Below are 24,906 nucleotides of genomic sequence, written 5' to 3' on the forward strand. Positions count from 1 at the left end.
ACCAACCAAACAAAAAAAAACCAAACCAAAAAATCCACAGGCACAGGCTCACACACAGCCCTGAGCTCCAGCAAAGCTGCTCAGCTCAGCAGGAGGGATTTCCTGATCTTCCTCAAAATTCCCTGAGCACATCTGGTTAAAGCAGATCCGCTCCCCTTGCCCAGCACCAGAGCACAGGCAGGAGCAGCAGCTCCTTCTCCTCCCATAAAATAAAGCCTCTCCTAATAAAACTTCTCCTGCAGGGACTGCCAAAGAATCCTCAAGAAATGGGAATTTATGGGAAGAGAAAGCCCAGGTGTTTTGAAGTATCAGCTCAGGGATTCTGGCAGCTCGTTCCCCTTTCTCAGCACTAGGGCAGCCCTGAGCACAGCCAAGCACACACAACAGGGAAAAAAAATAGTGAGGGAGAGATAAGAAGTGATAAAATTAAAAGAAATATCCACCTCTTAAATATTCAGGAAGTGCTGAGTGCTCGGTTTCTCCTCAGAACACACATTTACCTTTCTTGCCCCCCCAGAGCCACTCAGTGCCACTTTCTCTGCTCCAGGATTAGGAGAGTCCATCTCCTGGGGTAGGGAATGGTTAATTAAGGGGATAATTAAGGGAATAGAAAGCAATGTGGGAGACTGGCAGATCTTCCGTGTGATATTCAGGACATTGGGAAATGGTGTCACATCAGCAAGGTGATGTCTGCATAAATCATTTCTGATCTGGGGGTTCTGACCCAGAAAAGATCAAACAAAAACACAACTCAAACCTGTCCTCAGAGTAAATCCTCACCTGAATTTACAGGTTTAAAACTCATTTCTTGGTGTCATGCACATGCCACAAGCCCAGAGCCTTTCAAACATTGTTCAGCATCAGATTTTTAGGGGAATTATTGTTTACAAGCCATGGATGGATTTACAGAGGGCTGACAGCTGTTAACATCTGGAACTGATACTGACAGGAAGGTTCACTCCAGCAGCAAGTGAGGAGTTCCTGCATCCTGTGCAGCACCCCCACAACCACACAGCTGCTGGCAAGAATCCAGCCCAGCAACAAATCAATTCCCAAGATGGAACAGCCAGCTTCAGGGATCTGTTGAGTTGTTCTTGTTGGCTGAAGATATTTAGTCTGCTCCCAGCTGCTTTTGATACGTTCAGAACAAATCCCAAGAACTTCATTTTAGGAAAGGGCAGATCAAAATGTAAACCCTTGCAGCCCAAGGCTGCAGCCTGTCAAACAACATCAGGGGTTGCTGTGAATAAAAATGTTAATTTTAAAATTAATTGTGTGTCTTTCCATGCCATGATTCACTTATCTCTCTTTCCCTTTTGGAGAGAAAAATGTACACTGAGGTATCACAAACCCATCAAGGACTCTCCCTCTCCAACATTAAACAAACCCAATCTAAAGGTACCTTTAGTCTCCAGCCTTGGAAGGCATTTAATGTATGATAAATGATCTTTAAGAGGCAACAAATATATTTTTCCAATAATTTTCTTTCCTCTCCGAACATCAAAGAAGCTTAAATACCATGAAAACAAATATGACAAATCCCCCAGACAGTGGAATTTATCAGTCCCTTTCCTACACTGCACAACTGAAGCTCAGAAAGCACAAATTCTCTGCATAAAACCACAAAATAGACCCATGACAGAGCTGAGGGGGGAAAAAAAAGTCAGATATTGTGATTTGATCTCGTCTGTAAGTCACAAAACTCCCAGGATGTACTTAAAATTTTATTTCTATTTCCAGTACATCATAATAATTATAAAAGAATGGTCTGCAGCCACAATTTAAACCAGTGGCTGACTTTGTGTGGATATTCACACACAAATGATTTATTATAATCATGAAGGCTTTCAACATGAAATACTTGATCCTGAAATCCTTCATCAGACAAAAAAGCTCAGGAAATTCTGCTTCATCCAGGCCTGACTCTCATTTTTCCAAACCAGATCAAGAGCTCAGTGTTGCCTCATTTATTCCTCCATCACAGGAGTGCCTTGTCCGTGTGTGAATCTTGCAATAAATGTTCAGAGGGCAAAGAGACACCTCAATATTCTGCTGTCTAGGCACTCACAGCTTTGATTTCACAGCTTCAAGCCCCCAGCTCCCTGGTTTCAGTGCAATTTGCTGAATCTGGATCTCTTTTGTTTAGAAGGGACTATCAGACATCCTTGAGTTGCCATCCCACAAATCCTCTCAATTCCATGATGCCAAGATTTGGGAGTGCCTGGCTAGACCCCAAGGAGCTCCTGTACATCCCTGGCATGTCGTGCTCTGCCAACAGCCCCAAAACTGGCTTTGCACTGCTCTGGAAGCCATCGGGCAACTGCAAAGCTTCTGCAAGGAATTCTCACTGCAGCACTGCTGCGCTGATTCCGTGGGGAATGGAAAAACCCCCAAAGATGCTGAGCCCCAGCACTCCTCAGGCTGCTCCACTGCACGCCCTGGCACTGCCACCCCCGTTCATGACAAAACACCAAAACAATAGTGTCCTTTTCCCTGCTTCCCTGTGAACAATTGGTTCCCTCATCACCTCCAAATCATGAAAATTTGAATGTATTTTACAGTTATGTCCAATACAGGATTGAACTGGTATCAAACCCAGACTAACAGCAGCTGGTTCTCTTCTGGAAGTGCTGCCTCCTATGCCTGGTCACCTTTGTCTTCTGTTGCCATTGCTGAGTCCCTCTGCTGCTCCTCTGGATCCCCTGGCAGGATGCTGGTGACTGTCTGCAGGAGGGACTCGATCTGCTCCTCCGTCAGCCTCTCCTCGCTTTCTTCCACCATCTGCAGGTCAAAAAAAACCCATTGGCATCATCAAATCCACACTTCCTCCCTCAGGGAGAAGGACTCAGCTCAGCAGGAAAGACTTTGTCAAGACACAGCCTGAGCTCATCACAAAAGCATTTTACAAAGCAGAACTCTTGGAATATTTTGAAAAAAAAAAAGAAAAAAAAAAAAGGAAGAACTCCATTGTTCAGCACGACAATTGGCACTGTGTAATGAGATCCTGCTTTCCTTACAGCAAGGAAAACACCACCCTGGGAACAGCCTGGCTCCCCCTAAAGCCTCTCTTAACCTCCACATCCTCGCCTGAGCCAGGCTTTGCCTTTAGCTCAGATGCAGCCATACTTCCCTGACCTTTCTCCCAAGTTTCTGTGTTTTCATGGGATATCCTGAGAGGGATTTGACCCTGGCATCTCATCCACTACCTGCAGGAAATAATCAACCCATGAAAGAAACCACCTCATCCTACAGCAGCTGTACTGCACTGGAATCTGCTTGGATTGGGAGACTCCTGGATATAAAGACATTTAAAAGCTCTGAGGAACATCAAAAACACTGTCATGACTCAACTCCATGATTCCAGGAGATTAATTAGGGACCTACTCCCACTGTGGAGCTGTGGCAGCTTTTCTATCACTGCTACCAGTAAAACAACTGCCCTCATTTATAGGCAGCTGTTAAAAAGAAAAAAAGCTTGTCAGAGGACTGGAAAAGCAAGTCAGAAGAACTCTTCAAACACAAATGAAACCAATTAGGATTGTGGGGTTTGAGTTTTCTTTTTTTTTAGAGCAAGTCCTTGAAAATGGCCTTTGAAGAGGAGTGATTTATAGTAATGATGGTTCCAAGTCAACGCAGGTTTAATCAGCTCTAGCTGTAAGCTGCCAGCTCTTCAGATGCCTTCTGAAAAGCAGAGTGGGACTTCAACTCATTTTTGTTTTTCTTCAGAGTCCTCTTTGCACAATCTGATCATCTTTCATCAGGATCATCCACAGATCTGCACACACACAGAGAATCCTCTCCTCAGCAGAAGGCAGACGCTGAATTTCCATTTGTTAATGCCTTTGTGGGGACTATCCCCATCAAAGGATGAAAATCCCTGCGGAGTGCCTTTCCAAGCTCAACAACTACTGCAGGACACGGGCTTGAACAGCAGCCCTGGCTCTGCTTCCCAGCAGCTGCTCCTCTGCACACCCCGTGCTCACACACACTCAAATCCTCCTGCCCTGGCTGGGAGAGCCCCTGGCAGCTGATTCCTGCCAGCAATTCCCACAGGGAATCATCCCAGCACACCTTGGTGTCACCCTGATTTTTTAAGACTTTGCTAAGCCTTCTGATGTTTGCATTCTTGTAACAAACTTTCTCGCACACAGTTCTGTAAATAACTTATGTTTTGCATTCTTTCATGGAGGAGGAGAGAATTGATGGACTCTTGGTCTGTCCAGTGTCATTGGAGAGGTGGCACTGTCACCCTCCAATCCACTGTCACTTTTGGAAAACTATAAATGTTGGAGTCAGAAAATAAAGGTCCCTCTTTTTATTCACCTGGAGAGCAGCAGTGTCCCTGTCATCTTTTCGTGTCGTATTACGACACCTTGGAGCATCAGCACCACAGCAGGAAGTGTGCAAGTGGAAGATGTCCCTGGAACTAAATGTTCTTTCAGTTCTCTCCCAGCCCAAACTATTCTGGGATTGTGATTCCACGATCAAATCTGCTCCACCCACCCCTCGGTGCCAGTGCTGCTGACAAGTCACTGCTCTCCAGATGATCCTTGCTGTTAAATCTCACAGGGGATTATCAGCCTGGCTTTCAGACTGGATTATGGACTACGCTCCATTTTCAAGGTGGGGCAGGTGCTGTAGGAGCAGGAGCTCACAAAGAACCAGCCCAGGTGCTCTGGACACCTGGATCTCTCCAGGCAGGATGACTGAACCAATGTCTCCCAGATTTGTTACCATCCCTCAGAAAACAGCACTGGGCCTTGCTTAGATCTGATTTATTGCATGCCATAAAGTCCAACCCTCTTCCCATTTTAATTTTATCTATATCTGTATCTCCTCTCCCTTTTTCCCCTCCACTTTCTCCTTCAGGTGCTTGTTCTGATGACATCAGAACCCAAACAAAAACCAGGGCTTTCTGATCAGCTCTCACCAACTCCTGATTTTAAGGCAGAACACGCGAATTCTAATCCCTGTTTTCTTCCCCAGTGACCCCAGATGAGTAATGCCCCACCTCCCAGTATGAACAACCCGCCTGATGTCATCTGTGTGGCCCAGCACGAGGCTGACAGACTGCAGGGACACACGCAGCAGCTCTGGGGGTTGCTCTGGCAGCCCCAGAAATCCCAGCTGAGCACGAAGCTGATGAGAGCAAATCATCTCTGGTGTTTGAGATGCTCTGGTGCTCTAAGTGATGGCTCATTAAGATGTTGTGAAAAGCATTTTTAGAGATGCCAGACCCTGCGCTGAGGAGGGGATGGAGCTCCCAAATTCCCTTCTGCAGACAGATCCAGAGGGAAGTGGGAATTCCTTCAACTGCTGCAGCAAAATTCACCTCTTGGGGCCTCTCCAGCAGCTCCCAGGAACCACCAACAGACACGAATCAACATTTAGCAGGATGGACAGACAGCTTCTTAGTCAAGCTGATGCTTCAGCCTTATTTTGTTGTGATATTATTTGAGATTTCAAAGGCTCAAAAGCACAAACTGTGAAAATCAATTTTTTCACTCTTTCAGGAAGTGTAAAAACAGCCTGAGATGATTTATGAAAACACAAGCAGTGAGGAAGCAGCAAAGCAACAGCCAAAAGGAAAAATTCAAAAATTAAGCCCAGACAGCATGTAGATAAAGAGGCAAATGAAACTGTCCTAAAAGAAAACAGATCTCAGGGGAGCAGGAGGTCACTCATTCTGCATTCAGCAGATGTTCTCACAGCCTTCTGATTTACAGCTGCAAGACAAAATACCTTTGATGCTGAGAGCACGAAGAAATACGGTGCTGAGAAGAGAAATGAGATGTAAGAAGCAGCCTAAGAGGCAAAAAACCCCAACTGGATTCAGGTACTTCCTTTTCCAGCAGCAATTTTCCCAATCTTGGAGAAAATCTCCAGCCAAAAGCCCTGCACTGGCTGGAACCACTCAAGAGCCAGACTGAGTCCATAAGCAGTCAGGAATGTAAAGTTTATAGTAAAGAAAACAAAAATGCAAATGTTTGAAGGGAGGGGATGAGCTCAGATGTTGATGTTGGCAGTGCCACCCAGCCCTGATGGGAACAGTTTCCCCTCTCAGAGGATGCCATGTGAAAAGGCTGGGGTATTTCTGACCAAGCTGGGGTGTTCTGACCCAAGTTGGGGTGCTTCTGACCAAGCTGGGGTATTTCTGACCAAAGTTTGGGGTATTTCTGACCAAGCTGGGGTATTTCTGACCCAAGTTGGGGTATTTCTGACCAAAGTTTGGGGTATTTCTGACTCAAGTTGGGGTATTTCTGACCAAAGTTTGGGGTATTTCTGACTCAAGTTGGGGTATTTCTGACCAAGCTGGGGTATTTCTGACCAAAGTTTGGGGTGTTTCTGACCAAAGTTTGGGGTGTTTCTGACCAAAGTTTGGGGTATTTCTGACCCAAGTTTGGTGTATTTCTGACCCAAGCTGGGGTATTTCTGACCCAAGTTTGGTGTATTTCTGACCCAAGCTGGGGTATTTCTGACCAAAGTGCTGCTGGTCTCAATATCTGCAGATTTGGGTGAGGAGCAGAAGTGGGGAGAGTGACAGAAATACAATTTCTGCATTAAGAACCCCCAGATGTCACAAATAATTGTCACTGCTGCCTTTCAGCATTCAAGGCTGTGCTGCCCCAGAATAACTCCAGGGGTTTAGGGAAATTTGCTGCAGCACATCAATGTCATTCATAACCACACCCAGCATGTGCTACCCGTGAAATGTGATTATTCACTCAGCTCAGGACTCACCCAGCATTTCTATTTCACCCAAACGAGAGCAGTTTGTTACTCAGTTTGCATTGCAATATATTCATGAAGTCAGCATTGCTCCCATTTAGTTTCCACAATGCTCTACATCTAATCAAAGAGGGAAACTTTATAAATTAATTGGCATAAAGTTCTCCCAGCTCAGACGAAAAGCAGCGCGTTGCCCCTGCTGCTCAAATTGAATTCTCAGAAATTCACAGCCAGCCCATGAGGATAATCCCAGGGATTAAAGTGTTTATTCAGAAATTAAGGTGTAAATCTATGTTCACAGTGCCACAGACAAATGGAAGCACAAAATCACTCAGGACTGTCTAAATTCCTTTTTTTTTGCTCAGTGAAACAAGGACAAACATCCTTAATTCAAACCATACCTATCTTTTGTGCTTACCCAAATAAAAGCAGGATTTAAGAGACTTCATCCTCCTCCCTGTGCTGCTTTCAGTGCTAATGTTTATTTGGTTTAGGCTCCTGAGACATAACAATAAATCAAGAATGAAGAATAAATAAAGCCACACTGCAGAACCCCAAAAAGTCCTGAAGGAACTGAGAAATTCTCTCAGCATTTGGTCAACAAACCTCAGCACCAAAGAACAACCTGCGGGTTAAAAGCTATTGTTTATTGGAATAATAAGCTGAGAATTAGATTTTAAAATAATCAGTAAAGTACAGTAATAAAGGAAATAGGGGCTCTGATCATTTCCAAAGCAATCAAGCACATAATTTACCTCCAGTGGGGGAGGGAGATGTTTGATGAGAAAATCACTGTTATTTCCTCCTTCGAGCAGTGATTTGAAACTGCTCAGCACCACATCAATAAGGAAAAAACACATCAAGAAATAAATAAAGTAAAAGACTGAATGATTGAATTAATGTCCCTCAGAGATAATTAACCAAAAGCAAGGCAAAATACATTGTTGAGAAAATAAACTGGTTAAACCCCCTTAAGATCTTTCCTTTTCCAAAATACTTGTCACTATTATTTTCCAGTATAAAAGACAATGTGTCAGCCTATAAATATGAAATTCTCCAAGGTAGAAATACATTTTTTAAAAAGCACAACAATTAAAATCTGCTTTTCCATTCAGAGAGAAAAATGTGGAGCAATTTGTTCCTTAAAAAAAGATGAAGCTTCATCTTCAGCACTCTCATGGTGAGCTGAACATCCCTGACTTTTTATTTCCCCCTTTTGGGAATCGCTGAGCCAGACCCTACACGTGTTAAAGATTAAAACAGGAGGTCAAGATAGCTCAATGTGTGCAGGGTTTTACTCCGTGGGGTAAGAGTTTGAATTTCATGCTCCTTTTGTTGCTATTGTTGTTGGAAAGGAAATCCTGGCACCGAAGCTGGAGAAGGCAAAGATGGACAATGGCAGCAATTTATGCATTAAGGTTTACAAAAGATCACGACAGAAATTTGCTTTTTAGCTGCAAAATAATTGGATCAAAATGGATTTATTGTTTGCATACAGCTAAAAAGAAGGAATTTTGTAGAGGGAGTATAAAAAAACTAAGAAGCTGGAAAGGCAAAAAGCAGCAATAATTTAAAATTATAATTACAATGATATATATCCTCTCCCATGAGCCTGCCAGGTAAATCAGACCCCATCCCATGGTCAGGCTGCGCTGAGCAAAAGTTTGAGACCTCAAAACTGAGCAAGTGAGAGCCAGCTTGGACTTGGCTGGCATTTTGTTTAAAGCCTTCTGAAAAATAAGATTGATGTCCCCCCATTCCAGGAACTGCTCCCAGGTTCTCCCCAGCATTTATTTCTGATTCAGTGAGGGGAAAATCAGGGCTCCTGATTCAAGATCAAGGCTCTCAATCTAACATCCAATTTTAGAGCAGAATCGCTTCTCAGCAGGCTGTGTCTCATCCAGCACTTGTTTTAGATATTTATTTTTATATTCATAATTTTATTTAAATATCTATTTCGATATTCTTTTTTAATAATATTTTGTGTGTAGGCAGGATAACAATGAAGGTAAAACAGGGCCAAGAGCCAGACAAAGCCATGCAGTCACCAGAGAGCCCCAAGAGATGACTGCATTTAAAGAAGGGAAGAAAAGCCTGCAGATGGCAATAAAATAAATCTGCCTAAGCACACGAAGCTAACAAAGGTGTGAGACAGGCTCCAAACTGTGGTTTCTGACTATCTAAAGCTCCTGCTTGGGCTGCTGATGGACACTGATGTCCTCAGCTGGAGTCATTCTTCTGAGATGCTTTCAGCATTTTCATCTCTGCTCCTTGGTGACAGAAGAAAAATGGTCCTGCTGGTCCCTCTTTAATCCTTCCCCTTTTTTTTCACAGCAAAATTTGATCCTGTTCCTCCTCAGCTTGGTTCCAGAGGAAGATTGCAAACAGATGTTCTTAATGCAAGAGATCTTTATTGAAATAATATCCTGATTGTAACAATCTCTTTATTACCACAGGGGTTTGTACTCCTGAGGAGATGTTTGAGGGAACAGAAGCATCTATTGCTATTTAATGACAATGGCTCTTCACAGCTGAATTATTCTTAGACTGACAGTGGCTACTTTCCATCAGAAGTTTATACCCATTTCTCATCCTGCATTATTGCTCATTTCTTTTTTAGAATTTTTGATTGTAGTGTAACAAAAAACCATTTAAAACATGCCATAAAAAAAACCAGGGAAGATGTAAAAAAATAAAGAATTCCATCAAAGAGCTGCGCAGCAAAAATATTAAATATATTCTTATTTGCAACACTTTCATAAGTCACCTTGAATGACTGCCTTGGGCATTTTAAATGTGCCACTGAAACAAGCAGAGGTGGAGAATCTGTCTGAGAGGGCTCTGAGAGGAAGCTGAGTGGATTTGAAGCTGTGGATGTAAAATGTGCATAAAATAAAGGGATACATTCAGTCACAGCCCATGAGAAAGCAAATATTCAATTGATGTCCAAGGTGAAAGCTGCTTCCAGCTGAGCTCTGCACAGGCCCAGGCACTGGTACTCACCAGCTGGATCTCCACTGCACTCACAGGCCTGTGGTTCAGCAGCTGCAGCTTTTCTGCCCTGGTAAAAGCAGAGAAGAAAATCCACATTACTGGGTGGTTTGAGGATCCCCTCAACGGCTGCAGTGATGCAAACACATTCCTGATAACTTAGGGAAGAAATGTCACTGCCAGGAATGAGCCTGGCTGGGTTTGCAGTGCGGCTGAAGGGCCATAATTTGGATATTTTTATGATTTGGGGACCTTCCTGCGTTCAGCCACGCTGCTGCTGGCCCAAGGTGGCAAGCAGAGACCCTTAGTTCGTTACTGTGCAAGCATTAATTAACTGCTGCTTTGTCAAAGCTCTGCAGCAACGTTAAACAACTCAGCAGACATCCAAAACTTCTGCCACGAACACACAACCACAAGAACAATTTTCATACCTAAGGAGTTACAGTCCCATCAAATGGGATGTTTATTTTGTTTATTCTTTTAGCTCATGGCAAATACAAAGCTCCAGCAGGGAACCACAATTTGGAAAAACTAAATCTTGGCATTTGTTACCTTCTCCAAGGTAGAAATACATTTTTAAAAAGCACAAAATTAAAATCTGCTTTTCTATTCAGAGAAAAAAACACGGAGCAATTTGTTCCTTAAAAAAGATGATGCTTCATCTCTAGCATTAACTAAAGCTGAACCATTCTCAGGGCGAGCTGAACATCCCTGACTTTTTATTATAGGGCATCTTTAAAGCATATTTAAATGGATTCTGAAGGGTTTAGAGCATATTTAAACTGATTCTGAAGGGTTTAAAGCACATTTAAACTGATTCTAAAGGGTTTAGAGCATATTTAATCTGGTTCTGGAGGGTTTTCCCCTGGGGGATTTTAGAAAGGAAACCTCACAGCTTTTAAGAGGACACAGATCACTCCATGTTTACAACCACCAATTTCTGTGTGTCTGGAGATACCTCAGAGACATCATTTCATTTCAAAAGGCCTCTGCCACTGGCTGCTGGATGATCCAGCTAAAATGTCCATTTTCATCATCACTTTCAGCTTCAGAAGAAAAGCTTGTGAATTTTCAATCCAGCATTTGTGAGACAGTAACAATCCCTAACAGAAAGCTCCAGAAAAATCCTCATTTTTTTTAAATTAGTTTTCTTTGCTTTTGGAGAGCCAAAATATGTTTCCACTGGTGATGGGAAGCAGGGAATCCACCTCTTTTGTTTTCCCATGTTAATCACTCAAATCCATTTGGTGTTTCCAACGTGAGGCTATGGAGAGCATGGCTGGATTCTGCTCTGAACTCAGAGCACTTTACAGGCAGAAAGATGAGGTGTTTGGAACTGCTGCCATCTACCACAGCCATAAAAACCAGGAATAAACCCCAATAATGACAGGAGACGAGCACTCAAATCCTTTACATGGAAAGCAGGTGATTTAAGGAATCCATGAGAGACAAAACTCACTTGTTTAAAAGCAAAGCAAAAGGCAGCACTGCCATGCAGAGCTGGGGAAAGAATAGTAAATAATACCTTTATTCTATAAAAACGTGGCCAATTCAGCTGGATTTTTGAAAGATTTTTCCTCCAGAGCTGGGAATTCCCTGCTTTGGTGCCTGATGGAGGCAGAGCTGGTGCTTTCTGCTGCCAGCTTTGCTTTGCTCCCTGGCCACACAAATGTTGGTGCTCAGTTTCCAGACTCTCCAACAGCTCCTCTGAGGATCCTCCCTGTGAAAACCTCCCTCCTCCTCCCCCCCCAGCCCTGCTTACAAGGTCAGACTGTGATGAATTCATATTTTACCCAAGTTGCTCTCACATGACACTTCAGAGCCTTCTCAAACAACTCTTTCTTCTCTTTTGCAGCAAGACACATCCCAATCCCCCAGCTCCATCACTCCTCCACACAAAGCACATTATCTGACTTTTATGAAATAAATTTCCTCATCCTCTTCTTTGAAATATAAACTCGGGAGCCAAATAAAGAGGATGAAATGGCAAAAGCCATTTCATGCCTGAGCTGAAGAATGCAAACCTGATTTACCCAGAGCTATTTTCAAGCAGGTAGAGCTGTGTTTATCACAGGAAGATTACTGGCACAGCAGCAAGCAGAAATAAATTAACACCAATTACACACCGTGACTTAAACAATCAATTAGTGCAACTGCTGACGTTTCCTGAAGAAACAGAGGGCACAACAAAAAAAGGTCACCTCTCCAAGAGTTTTTCCTCATAAGCCATGAACAGCACTCCGACTCATTAGGGATAGACAGAAATTTCACAGCCAGGCCAAACAGATCCTAAAAGCATCATTGCAGGGTATTTGCAGTTTTTACAAATGTGTGCAGAAGAATGAGAGAGAGCTGACAGTGATTAACACATTCAGATGTGTCATCTGAAGGATTTCATGGCTGGTTTTGATCAGCAAAGCTCCCTACTGGAAAATGATGCACAACAGCACAAAGGAACAAGCAGCAGGGTGAAAAAAAAAAAAAAGCCCCAAAAGCTGCATAAATGCCATATTTCATCTAGAACTGCTTGTGCAGCACAAGCACTAATTAACACCCCAACATAAGGATCTTTAGACATGGTAATATGTAATTCTGAGGGAAGCAATGAAACGAACACTCCCAAAATGTCTCTAAAATGCATTTAATAGGAAACTGGATTGCTCAGCCCTCAGCAGCAGCAGAGGGCAGAGGTCTGAGCTGGAGCTCAGTACCCACTGCACCTTTTTAACACTGATCCCAAAAATTGGCTGCTGGGACCAGGCTCTGGGTCTGATCCCAAAAGCTGACTGCTGGGACCAGGCTCTGGGTCTGATCCCAAAGAATGACTGCTGGGACCAGGCTCTGGGGCTGATCCCAAAAGCTGACTGCTGGGACCAGGCTCTCTGTGCACCTGGAACTTCCTGACAGCACACACACAAATTAAAACCTGAATAACCACAATTTCATCAGAGATTAGCTTTAAGTAAGGCAACCATGCATTAGGATCAGTCCTGATTGCAGAGTTTGGCTGGGGCACAGACCTAAGCCTGAATTTAGTTCATGCTCCATTTAATCTACAAAGTAAAATTAACTTTTTCCAGCTCCCATGAATTCATCTTTACACTTCCTACAGCACTCATGGCACGCTGATGCTTGTTAAATAAAAGGGGAACTGTCCCATTCATCCACACAGAAGGTGAAGAACATTTTCAGCTTCATTGCCCCCAAACTTCAGCATCTGCATTTTCCCTGCTCTGCCTGGATTTTAGCACCAGTTTGGAACACGAAAGCTGCTCACTCGAGAGGAGAATCCATACAAAAGATGAGTGACAGAGAGAGCAATTTTCTCACATGAAAGCAAGATCCCACTAATCAGAGTTAATGGGCCGTGCTGCAGGACCTGCCTGCTGAGAAATCCCAACGTGGCAATTCCTGCTGAGCCCACATCCTGCAGCTCTGGGCTCAGCTGCAGCCAGGAGCAGCTTTTCCAGGATGGAAAAATGCTCTGGAGTGGGTCTGGGGACACACACAAAGCTCAGGCTGCAGGGGACAAAAACCTGTGCAGTTATGGGGAGGAAAAGGGGTCTGAGGTCTGTGTGAGGTAAGAGTGCTGGAAGGGGTGAAGATGTTGAGCTCCAACCTAAAAATCCTAAAAAACATTTCTACAGGACAAAAACCACCCCTGGGACGTGTTCAAGATCACAGAGAGAACAATCCTACATTGACACATCCATTCTAAAAAATAATACAAATACTTGCTGGCTCTTGTGGAAATTCAGACAAAATGCATCATTTTCTGTCAGCACTAAGCAAACTTTTGCAGTTTATATTTTAACCAAAATCTCCTCTGTGTGCTGGTATTGCCCTTTTTTCGATCTGCTGAACTCCCAGAGTGTTTTTCCAGCAAGAGGTCTGGGTTAGGAGAGAACAGTGCCAGGATCCAGCACAGAGAGCTAAAAAAGCCCTTCAAACATCTGTGCCCGAGCAGAAGCAAATTTATCCTCAGGAATGGATGTTTGAGGGGTACTAGGAAAACCATGAAGTAACAGCTGGACACACAACCAGGGGTTTGATTCCTGCTGGAAATAGAAATCCCATGGTCCTCAATCAACCACAGCAACTTTGAATGCCCGAGTCCTGAGCACAGGGTCTGGCTGAGGGAGGATTTCCCCAAAATGGAAATCACAGCCCCAGTGGGTGCTGTGATTCTTCACAAGGATCCCCACTGGAAAAGCTGAGAATAACCTTTATAAAATCTCTTAAATGATGCTGTTGTTCAATGAGCACGATGCTGACTTGCTGTTGAATATTCATTTTGAAAGCTCTGGAGGAGACAAAAATTACAAAGCAAATCCTTCAGCCTTTAATATTGCAGAGGTTTGCATCTGTTGTAGTTTTTGGCAGTCGCGAGGGAAAATATTTTCTAGAAGTACTGAAGATTTTCAGTTCAACACTTCCTCGACTGTGTTGATTTAAAGACAAAAAGAGCAATGTTCCTGACCAGTTTTTTTAAATTATAATAATATGGAGTGATTGGAAATTTGGTTGTCCCAAAATTAGATGCAGGATAGGCTATCAGTGGCAGGAAGAAGCACAAGTAGAGCCAGCTGTCACTGAACCATAATCACAGAGCTCCAGGTTAATAAATGTTCTTTTCATGCAATGCAATTCACTATACCTTACAAACATGAAGCCATTCCAGCACTGAGACTGGAAAATGAGCTGCTAGTGGCAAACTCTATTTCCAAGTACAACATGGCTCACTGGACTGCAGCTTCAGCCAAAGCCTGAGGCCTCAACAAGGTAATAATAAAATTCATTATGTGGGTTCAGAGCTGTAGTTTTAAAAAAAAAAAAATCTCAGTTCTACAGTTTGAATTTTACCAAAGTAATGATTAAAAACTATGGGAAAAACTGTTTTAGCACACCTTAGCTGTATCAGTGAAATATCTGGCTTTGAATTTGCTACATTTAGCAAGGCAGCTTTCTGAAATGACTCCAGAATATTTGTTTGCACATGTTAGTGTTTTTAAAATCTTTAAAATGGATTTTTAAAATCTGCCTTTTAGGAAGCCATTTTTTTGTGTCTGTAACTCTAATAAGACAAATCCATCACAAAACGGATGCTGGTCTGTTAACCAGGTTTTTTGAGTAGCAAAAATCAGGGCTAACAGAAGGATTTGAGGTATTTCCCAGGAACTGCAGAATTTGCCAGAATTATGTTACCAGTTCTCTCACTGGAGCACAGACATCACGTGCAGCCTGACATCCCGCAGGGCTGTGGAAGGAAAAATAAGAATTGCCTTGATTCAAAGCTGGGCTGTGCCTCAGCTCCTGGTGTTTCCCTGGCTGCTCTCTCCTCCCAGCTGGGGATTCTCCCATCCACGAGCACAGCCTAGTGCTGAGGGCAGCAACCACAGCCTGAGCAGGGAATGGCACAGCCCCAGGCAGGCTACAAATCCTGCTCCCCAAAGCCCTGGCATAGGAAATAGGCTAAGCCTAATTAAGAGCATAAACATGCTGCTTAATTGCTTCCCCTTTGATTAGAGGTGGAGTCACGACAGGAATGTAAAGGGCAGGGAAGCAGCTTGGGGTGATGGGGTGTTGCTGACCCTTTAACCAGAGTGAATTGGCTGAGGACAGACCCCAATTAACACAAATAAATTGAAGCAGCCACTGCAGAGAGCTGTTAGCAGCACAGACAGTGTCTGAGCAGCTCAGAGACACATTTTGGGGTGCCTTACCCAGAAAGGAAGCAGCAGCGAGAGTCTGGAGCTCATTACTCTTGGTGGGAGGAAAGGTCATTACAGGGATCACACAAGCAAGGTCCTGGCAGAGCAAACACTGCAGGTCTTTCCTCTCCAAGGGAAGGAAGCTCTCTGGCACACAGCTGGAATGAAATCCCTAAACCACCTCCATCCCACAGAATGGAAACCATCAAAGCCTTTTTATTTAACAAGAGGAGCAGTGTTGAAATGACCTTGGTTAGGAACCAAAGGGTAGCTCCAAATTGCCTTGGAGGCTTTAAGTGGTCTATCATAAAGTGCCCTAAGGAGTAATTGCACCCCGTGTGCTCTCTGTGGTTTAGGGTGAAGGGCTGCCAGGTGGGCCCTGACATTTCTGGCTTCAAGTGGCTGCATGGAAAAGAGCAGGAAAAAAGATCAGATTTACACAAAACAATTCTGGGTTTTATTCTGTAAAGCACGTGGCAGAGTTGGGAAGTTCTTTACCAGATAAAAGTTGTACAGGATGCTCACAAAACAAATGTGAATTCTCACAGAGTAAATCTGTCACCTACTGTAGTTATGATATTTTATGAAAATCCCTTTGCTAGGATTTTCTTCTCCTGAGAAGCTGAGAGGGCCTCAGCTTCAAGTGTAAACAATTTGTTATCTGCTGCTGTGGGATGCAGCAGGTGCTTCCTCGGTTGGTCAGTGTGGGATGTTTCTGCTTGGTGGCCAATCCAGGAGGCAGCAGCTCTGGGACTCTCTGGGAGTCACAGAACTTTGTTATTCATTCCTTTCTATTCCTGTCTCACCTTCTGATGAATCTATCTCTCTGTTCTTTGTAGTATAGTTATAGTGTGGTCTTTTTTAATGCAATATATATCATAATATAATAAACCAGCCTTCTGAAATGGAGTCAAGATCTCTCCTTCCCTTCACCAAGTCCAAACTGCCCTGGAAACCACTGAGTACCCTGCTGCATAGAACGAGCTCCAGGAGGGTTAAACACTGGCTGACTGACCCGGCAAAGAAAGCACTCCCAGCACAATTCCAGGCCAGAACTGCCAAGGAGCAGCATCCCTTTGTGCAGCGCTGCTGCTGGATGTGCCTGTCTGTAGAGAGGGGGCACTGAAACTCTACCAAAGAGCTGCCAACCTGCTCTCCCTGCTCTGGACAGGCTGAAAAGCCGCCCTGCAGCACGGCAGAGCTCTCCCTGTGGCACAGCCAAATGAATGAAAAGCCTCCTTCCCAGAGGATGAACTCCTTGGGAGTCCTCCCAGCAGGGGATAAAAACACTCAGTGTCTGAAAAACTCTTCTGAAGTGAAGGAGGAGTCATTTAGAAACACTAAATATTGGTTTTTTTCTGCTTTAGAAGTCAGGAGTGATCAGAGCTGCCCAAACAAGTGGCCAGCTGATTCCACTTCTATTTACACCAGGCTTCAGTCCCACTCTGCAGAGCTCCAAGAGGATTGTGTGCCTCAAGAACAGGCACTCACAGAGGGGAAAAAAAGCCCTTGGAGTCTTGGAACTGCAAAGGAAATCTTTTCCTTTCCAGGCAGAACTTCCCAAAATAACAACTGGATGTTCAGCTTCACAGGAAACTGCTGGTTGACACAATATTGAAAGAACTGAAGTGTAGATCTCAGAGATCCTGGACAAACAGCACATGAAGATGGAAATACACACAAGTGAAGGAAAATATGTCTGGCTGAGCATTTAAATAATGGCACAAAATACTTAAAATCCTTAATGAGATCATCACACTGCCCACAGGGATCAGTGTGTCAGCATTAATTGAGCTTGTACTCCTGTTCAAATGCACAGCTCCACTTACTTGGTTAATTTATGGTCCTTCATTGCTACCAGGAACTCCCTGACAGTCTCAGGGCTCTGGTACCTGCAGGGTGTTTTTGAAATGTACTTCAGTGTCTGCAAGGGACAGAAGGAAAATATCTATTATTTAATACATATTTAATTACCAATTAATTCATTATTAATTATTCAATTAATACTTGTTTTACCAGTTGTGTATGGAACAAGTACTCTGAAAAGTCTTGAGAAAAACTGGAAAAATCAATTCAGGTTTGGAAATCAACTTTATCTGAGCTGCTCAAAGCACAAAATTGCAAGCTGAAGAATACAGGAAAGGGCTGAGTTTTAACTCTGCTTGCTAAACAAAACCCCTCTTGTGTTTGTGAGACATTTGCTTGCTTTGCTCCTGGTCTGGATTTTGTCTTTGAAAGCACACAGGAAAGTTGAATTCATCCTAAACCCAAGTTTTCATGTGCCCAGTGCCAGCCCAGAAATCCCTCTTTAAGATCTCTAATCTCTCCTTGTTTTTATCCTTTAGCTGCATTTTTGGCAATTTAAAGATGATAGAAGCAGATTAAGTGGCTCGTTATGAAATCTACAAGGATATTTTGCCATTAAAAATTAATTGAGACAATTAAACTTTGATCAGCTTTTTCCATGTAACACCTACCAACCTTAACTGCGACAGCAAATGTTCCATTTATTTGCTTTATTTACAATAACAACATTGAGCAGGTGGACAATGGAATTACATTACACAAAGTAATCTGAACTGAGTAAAAAAACCAATAGGTTAATTAAAAACCCCACAAAATTTCCAGTTTACAGCTGACTTTTCACTGGAAGTGTCTTAAAATCTTCCTAAATATTGAAATAAACTCCAAAATGAAGAGTTGGAAATAATTATAATTTATTAATAATTTCTCTAAGCCCTGTCTGATCTTTCCAGATAAAATGAAGCTGTTATTCACCACCAGTGATTGAAATGAAATTATTATATTGTCATGTATTGTAATTATTTCACAGGAGTAATTTCTCTTCCAGGTTCATATTTTTTTGGCAATTTCAAATCAGTGAGAAAGCCAAAAATACAGAAAAACAAAGCTCCTTTTATGGAGCTGCTTCAGTGCCAATGGATCCAAGTCTGCAGGGAGCTTGTGAAGAAATCCAAAGACAATCCTATAAAATCAAATTCTGCTTTTCTTTCAGTCAAACACAGAAAATCCACCCAGAATTGACACCAGCTACACTCCCAAGCACCCTATAGGTATTTAACATAAAGAATAACAAAGCAATTCAAGATTTCAGGCGCATCCTGATCGAATTTACTTACAGGACCTTCCTCAGCTGTTTCCCAGAGGTGCAGGAAGAGACTGTCAGTCTCCATGAAGATTTAATTCCCATTTTTGGTAAGCCCCTATTTTGTTGAATGCAAGGCTTAGGAATTACAACCTCTGTACCTTTTTCAAACAAAGCCAGAACTGAAACAAAACCAAAGCCTAGGCCAGATCTTATCCACATGAGTCGTTGCAGGGCTCAACAGAATTACTCATGCAAGCAAAGGCAAAGTGCTTTCAGCTGCCTGTCAGCCCTGGTGCTGCTCATGCAACTCTCCACACACACACACTGGCTCCCACTGCAAGGCTCTGGGAAGTTGCTGATTTATTTTCAATGTTAGTGTTTGTGTTAGAAGATTTTACAATTCCTTCCCAGCAAGGGATGAAATGTTTATTCCCCACCTGGCATCCAAGTGATGTTTTCTGTATGTGGGGTTTGGCTTTTCTTTGGATGAAAAACCAATTCAGGTTATCTGTTTTGGCTGGGAATTATTGATTTAGTTCTGTTAATTGTAATCTGTGTAATCATGTAATCTGCGCCTCAGCTTTGAAATCATCATCTTCATTATCACATTAAGTGATATCACAAATTCATCACACAAGAGCAAGCTCTGCCCTGTGTCTTAAAAGGATGGAATTTTTAGAATTAAAAAAAAAAATCCTAACAAACCTAAACAGTTGAAAACCAGGGGGTTTGAAATGCTGAAATTCTTTTATAGAGTTTAAGAACAGCAGCTGCCTAACTCTGCCCTGACAGCACAGTTACCCCACAACCACAGAGAAGCGGCAGATAAAACATTTTACTGTGGTTGGAAACAGGGGAAATTTGATACCAAACTACCAACACTCAACCCTAAGGATGTGAATTACTGCAGCTTGAGCTGACTGGCAAACGGGCTTTCCCAGTGCTGCTCACCTCATACATGATTGTGTTCAGGTTCTGCTGCCCAGAGCTCTGCTTGCTTTTGCCGCTCTCCTTACGCTGCTGCTTGAGGTCAGTGAGTAACTGGTACACCTAAGGATAAAAAACAAACTGGTTTAGAGCATCTGAGAGCATTTTACCTACAAACATTCCAGCAGGAAATCATAAATGAACAGGAAATTCCTATCAGACAAACAACAAAAAAAAGTCTGGCTGTTCTGGGGGCTGGACCAACAACTGGAATGAGAAATGTTTTGGGCCCAGAGTGATGAATGAGGATGTAAATTGTTTTTGAAAAGCTGTGACTATTTTAAACAGATGAATGGAATTTTTTCAGATGTTTTGCTTCAGGCTTTGCAGTATATCCAGAGTATACCCAGAGCAAAGCGACAGAGAACTTCTCACTGCTCATCCCCTCCTTTTTACCTGGCTTCTCTCAAGATCCAGCCCAGGGAATTACAAACTGACAGGTGAAACCAGACATTTCCAGACAGTGAGAAATATGAACGATATCAGCTCCAAAGCCTCCATTACTGCACACCTCCATGGAAAAGGAACACCTGTCAATGCTGGAATCAAACTCAGGCTGTCAACTTTGACAACACAAAAGGACAACCAGCTCACAGAAGTGCAGGGATGGAACTGTGTGCACAAAGCATCCCCTGTGTGGTTGTGATATTTTGTGAAAATCCCTTTGCTAGGATTTTCTTCTCCTGAGAAGCTGAAGGGCCTCAGCTTCAAGTGTAAACAATTTGTTATCTGCTGCTGTGGGATGCAGCAGGTGCTTCCTCGATTGGTCAGTGTGGGATGTTTCTGCTTGGTGGCCAATCGAGGAGGCAGCAGCTCTCGGACTCTCTGGGAGTCACAGAACTTTGTTGTTCATTCCTTTCTATTCCTGTCTCGCCTTCTGATGATTCTTTTCTCTCTGTTCTTTTTAGTATAGTTACAGTGTGGTTTTTTTAATGTAATATATATCATAATATAATAAACCAGCCTTCTGAATTGGAGTCAAGATCTCCCCTTCACCAATTCCTGGCTGCCCTGAAGACCACTGCATTACCCTGGATTTACAGAACATTGGCTCTGCAGTGGAGCTGCCACTGGGAAGAGGAGCAAATGGAAAGGGATCAGTAATTGGAGTGAATCAGTACTTTAAAAATCATATTTGCTGTTTTTTTCACATAATTTCAACAGCCAGGCACTGAACAGCAGTTTGGGTGACAGGGTATCCTCTATTTCCCAGAGGAAACTCAGCAGAGTTCTCCCAGATGCCTCATTAACACTCCCCAGGTGCCTGCCCTGCTGTTTGCAGACAGATGCAGCCCAGGATAAAACACTTCTAGATTAATTTCAGGATAGAATCAAACAGCTGCAATAAAAAGCAGCTTCAGCGATACAGTAACACAGAAAAAACCACTTGGGTTATTAAAACTGTTCCAAAAATTAAATTAATCAGCAAAGCAAAATATTTCCATCACCTGGCTTAAATTAAACATTTCTTTCTACCCCTCTTAAAACGAGAGAGAAAAATACCAACTTCAGAATAGTCTCAAGACCAAACAAACAATACTACAGTACCCACTACTAGCAAAACCATTTCCAAATCTTCTTTAAAAGGTTTTTTTTTTTCTTGAAAGCAAACCAAATGCAAGGAAGAGTAAATCCCCTGCAGGTTGTGCTGATTGCCACTGCCAGGTTTCAGCTTCCAAAGATTACACAAGGGACTGGTGACAGCTTGGGATTGCTGCTTGAAAAGCAGAATGAAGACAAACTCACCTCAAAGTTACTCAGCAACGCAGCATTTGCATCTTTTCTAAAAGGAAAAATGAAAACAGTTAATTATGTTCCAAATGGAACGGTTTGAAGCTTTTCTTTGCACACTCACAGACACTAAAAGAACTTAAAGTAAAAAAAAAAAAAAAAGCCCCAAGACATGTTATTATGGTGATTCTACAGTTGCCATCTCTGGAAAATATTCACCATGCTGTCAGTGAAATTGTGACATAAATATTGAGAATATTTTGCACAGTTTGCCCCATAAATCGTAACACACTTGTACAACACACTCAGTCACCCTATTTGACTCACTCATCCAATTTCACACATTCAAACCAAATTGCTTTGCTTCTTCCTTAGGAAAAAAATACCTCAGATTTTATTAAAATAAAAACTGATGGGAAAAAGAATTCTGATTACAAGCACTGTTATCAGCCAAGAGCACCCTGAGTGCTTCGGTACCATGGACACGTGTGTGTGTGTATAGACAAAAACAGAGCTTTAATTTTTATGTGTTGTACTGAGTGAAAAAAAACCAATTTATTGCATTTCCTCTTTATTTATTTTCCCCATCTTGATGTGCCTGTTCCTATATTAGAAGGGCAAGGCTGAGTTTCCCATTTTCCACTTCCTCAGTCCCCATGAAACAAGAATCCTTATCCAAGGCTGGCAGAGCCAAGCGCATGGTGCCTTTATTCCTCCTGGATATTGCACATTTATACATTTAAAGTACAAAAAGGGAGAAAACCTGCCCCAGAACATCCTCTGTTCCCTGAACAACGCATTCTGCTGAGCACTCAGCAGCCGCAACAACAGCAAGTTTCCATACAAAAGGAAAAAAAGGCCTTTCTCAGGTCTGCGCAGCAGCTTAGGAAAAAGCAAAAAAAAAAAAACCAACAAAAAAAGGTACAATGTGTTGTTAAGCACCGAAAACGGCCTGAATAGAACTGTCACGTTCATCACTTTCAAATGGTAAATGCATCCACAAACTTCCACAGGTTCTAGCATTGTTTTTAAATGAAAAGGACCTTCTAAAATACGCTGAGATGAACTTCAACTTCCATTTCGCTGACCCGAGTGAAACTTCAGCAAGTGGGCTCAGGCACGCATTAGTTTTTCATTCATGTTTTACAAACCACATATAGCTTTTGTTGGGAGGTAAATGCAAGTCTTCAGAATGTTTGCATTCAGCAGGGCCCTACAGAAATCCCCGCGGATCAAAGACATTCTATAGGGAGAATTACGTATGGAATTCTTCGGCTGAAAGAGGATGAAGCAAACGCACGGCCACGCAAATGAGGCTGCGGAATCAAGGGTTAAAAATGAAATTATTTAAGACAACCGCTTTCCTTTTTCATTCCAATCCGCTTTGCCATTCAGAAAAAGACTTTTTTTTTCACTTCTGCCAACGAGTCGGTCTCAAATCTTCAACAGCTCTGAAATACCAGAATTACAAACTGATCAACTTTTGCAATAGAAATAAAATTTCCTTCGGTCCTGACTCACAGCTACCAATTTTACAGTCAGGAAACAAGGAATTCTGAGTAATGGATTCTAATGTGTGTTTTTAAGCAGTCAGCTCAACACTTCACTTGTTTTTTATGTGATTAAGACTTAAGCAGAAAGGTAAAAATTCTCATGGTAACACCAAAAATATAAACACTTTCTACAGTCTTTAAATAGCTCATATTTGCCCAAATTTTAGTGTAAACCAAAATACTCTTGAGTAGGGCTGCATATATCAAAAAATATCTTAGTACAGGGCATCACACCTTTACAAATATCACTGACGCCTCATATTTTTAAGTCTGCTGCCTCACGTGTTGTGTATTTAAACTACACAGTTTTCTGAGAGTTCTTTTCTCTAATAACAGATAATGCTGGTAAGAAATACAGAATAATTCTGGTAAGACAAATCCATAGTAAGAACTTGGAGAGTTGCAAAGCTTCCCTTCCAAATCAAGCAGAAGGCAAAAGAAGAATAATGAAAATTCAGTGGATGCGTAAGAAGCATCACAGATTTTTTTAATTAATGCTATCAAAAGCATTTTTCTCAGTGTACAACAGCCAGAAGAACTCGTTTCTCTGCGGGCTGCAGTATTAAGACTGCCATACAAACCTGTACTTCAGCAAATGTTTAATATTTTTTACCAACTTCTGATTTTCATGTTCATAGTAGAGAAGATTTAATGATAATAAAGCATCCCTGGAGTACAGGGCTGCAGGAGCTCAGTGACTTTAGGGGACACATTCCATGAGTGCCCCCACCCATTAGAGAAATTAAAATTAAAAGAAAACTAGAAATTTAACCAGCCCCACAGAACTCGTGAGATTTTAAGCTTCAAAACAGATCAAATCCTATTGTTTTGTGCCCAAAACACACGGTAAGAAGGCCTGAAAGAGCCACCAGCCAAATTCTGACTCTCTTACTGTGTTTGCAACCGCTGCTATGAACCTCCCAGGTTTTTTCCTTCTCCAGTCTTTCCAGCTCCTACACAACCTCACGGGAATAATGAGAAATCCCCATTTTGCCTCTCGCAGGGCAGAGGGAGCAGGAGGGACAGGAGGCGACAAGAGCGGGATTCAGGCTGAGCCACGCTGCCTTCAGCCCCAACAGCTTGTGCAGCAGGAGTCTGAATAAAATAAACCCCTCCAACATCGAGCAGAACGCCTGAACTCACTGCTGGGGGCAATAAACCCCTCATGGATCCACTGTACCCTCACACCCCTCACAGATCCATTGCACCCTCACACCCTCACGGATTCATTGCACCCTCACCCCCTCACAGACTGATTGTACCCCCACGGATCCATTGCACCCTCACACCCTCATGGATTCATTGCACCGTCAAACCCCTCACGGATTTATAGTACCCTCACACCCCTCAAGAATTTATTGTACCCTCACACCCCTCACGGATTCATTGCACCCTCACACCCTCACGGATCCATTTACCCTCACACTCCTCACGGATGCATTGCACCCTCACACTCCTCACGGATTCATTGCACCCTCACACTCCTCACGGATTCATTGCACCCTCACACTCCTCACGGATTCATTGCACCCTCACACTCCTCACGGATCCATTTACCCTCACACTCCTCACGGATTCATTGCACCCTCACACCCTCACGGATTCATTGCACCCTCAAACCCCTCACGGATTCATTGCACCCTCACGGATTCATTTACCCTCACACTCCTCACGGATTCACTGCACTAGCACACCCCTCATGCACAGGCCGACATGGATGTACCTCCCCACACCCCACATACAGATGTACCCTCACGCACCCCACGCCCGTAGAATTGCACCCACACGGAGACTTTCCCCACACAAACCCCGCTGAGATGCCCTGCAGCCCCGCTGTGGCCACGGCAGGGCGGCTCCGAGGGCCGGCCGTGCCCTGTGCTCTCCCCTCAGGCCCTTCCTTACACCTCCATCTTGTCCTTCCCGGCGCGGCCTCCCCGAGGATCCTCCCGCTACGCCCGGGCAGCCGCAGCCCGGCGGGGCACGGCGGGGGAGCAGCGGGCCGAGACCCCGTGGAGCTGAAGGAGGATTTGGCGGCCGCGACGGAAGCGGAAAAGGAAGGAGAAATAAGGAACTCAAAAAAAAAAAAAAAAAAAAA

At 43.2% G+C, this 24,906-nt stretch overlaps 1 protein-coding gene across 2 annotated transcripts; it reads right to left on the minus strand.

Annotated features, from left to right (window-relative positions):
• LOC119709787 (CGRP receptor component) lies at positions 1-24,869 on the minus strand. 2 transcript variants are annotated; one of them, XM_038157992.1, is made up of 6 exons: positions 24,714-24,869; positions 21,274-21,310; positions 19,492-19,590; positions 17,261-17,355; positions 9,733-9,790; positions 1-2,781 (listed from the first exon to the last, which is right to left on the minus strand). In XM_038157992.1, the coding sequence occupies exons 1-6, from the start codon at positions 24,719-24,721 to the stop codon at positions 2,638-2,640; spliced, it is 441 nt and encodes a 146-aa protein (XP_038013920.1). In that variant the 5' UTR covers positions 24,722-24,869; the 3' UTR covers positions 1-2,637. The 2 variants fall into 2 exon arrangements, with proteins under 2 accessions (XP_038013920.1, XP_038013921.1); XM_038157993.1 differs by lacking the exon at positions 1-2,781 and adding an exon at positions 6,433-8,102.
• Positions 24,870-24,906: the final 37 nt, after the last annotated feature.

Source organism: Motacilla alba, chromosome 19 (genome assembly GCF_015832195.1).
Source record: "Motacilla alba alba isolate MOTALB_02 chromosome 19, Motacilla_alba_V1.0_pri, whole genome shotgun sequence".
In the NCBI taxonomy this organism is placed as follows: domain Eukaryota; kingdom Metazoa; phylum Chordata; class Aves; order Passeriformes; family Motacillidae; genus Motacilla; species Motacilla alba.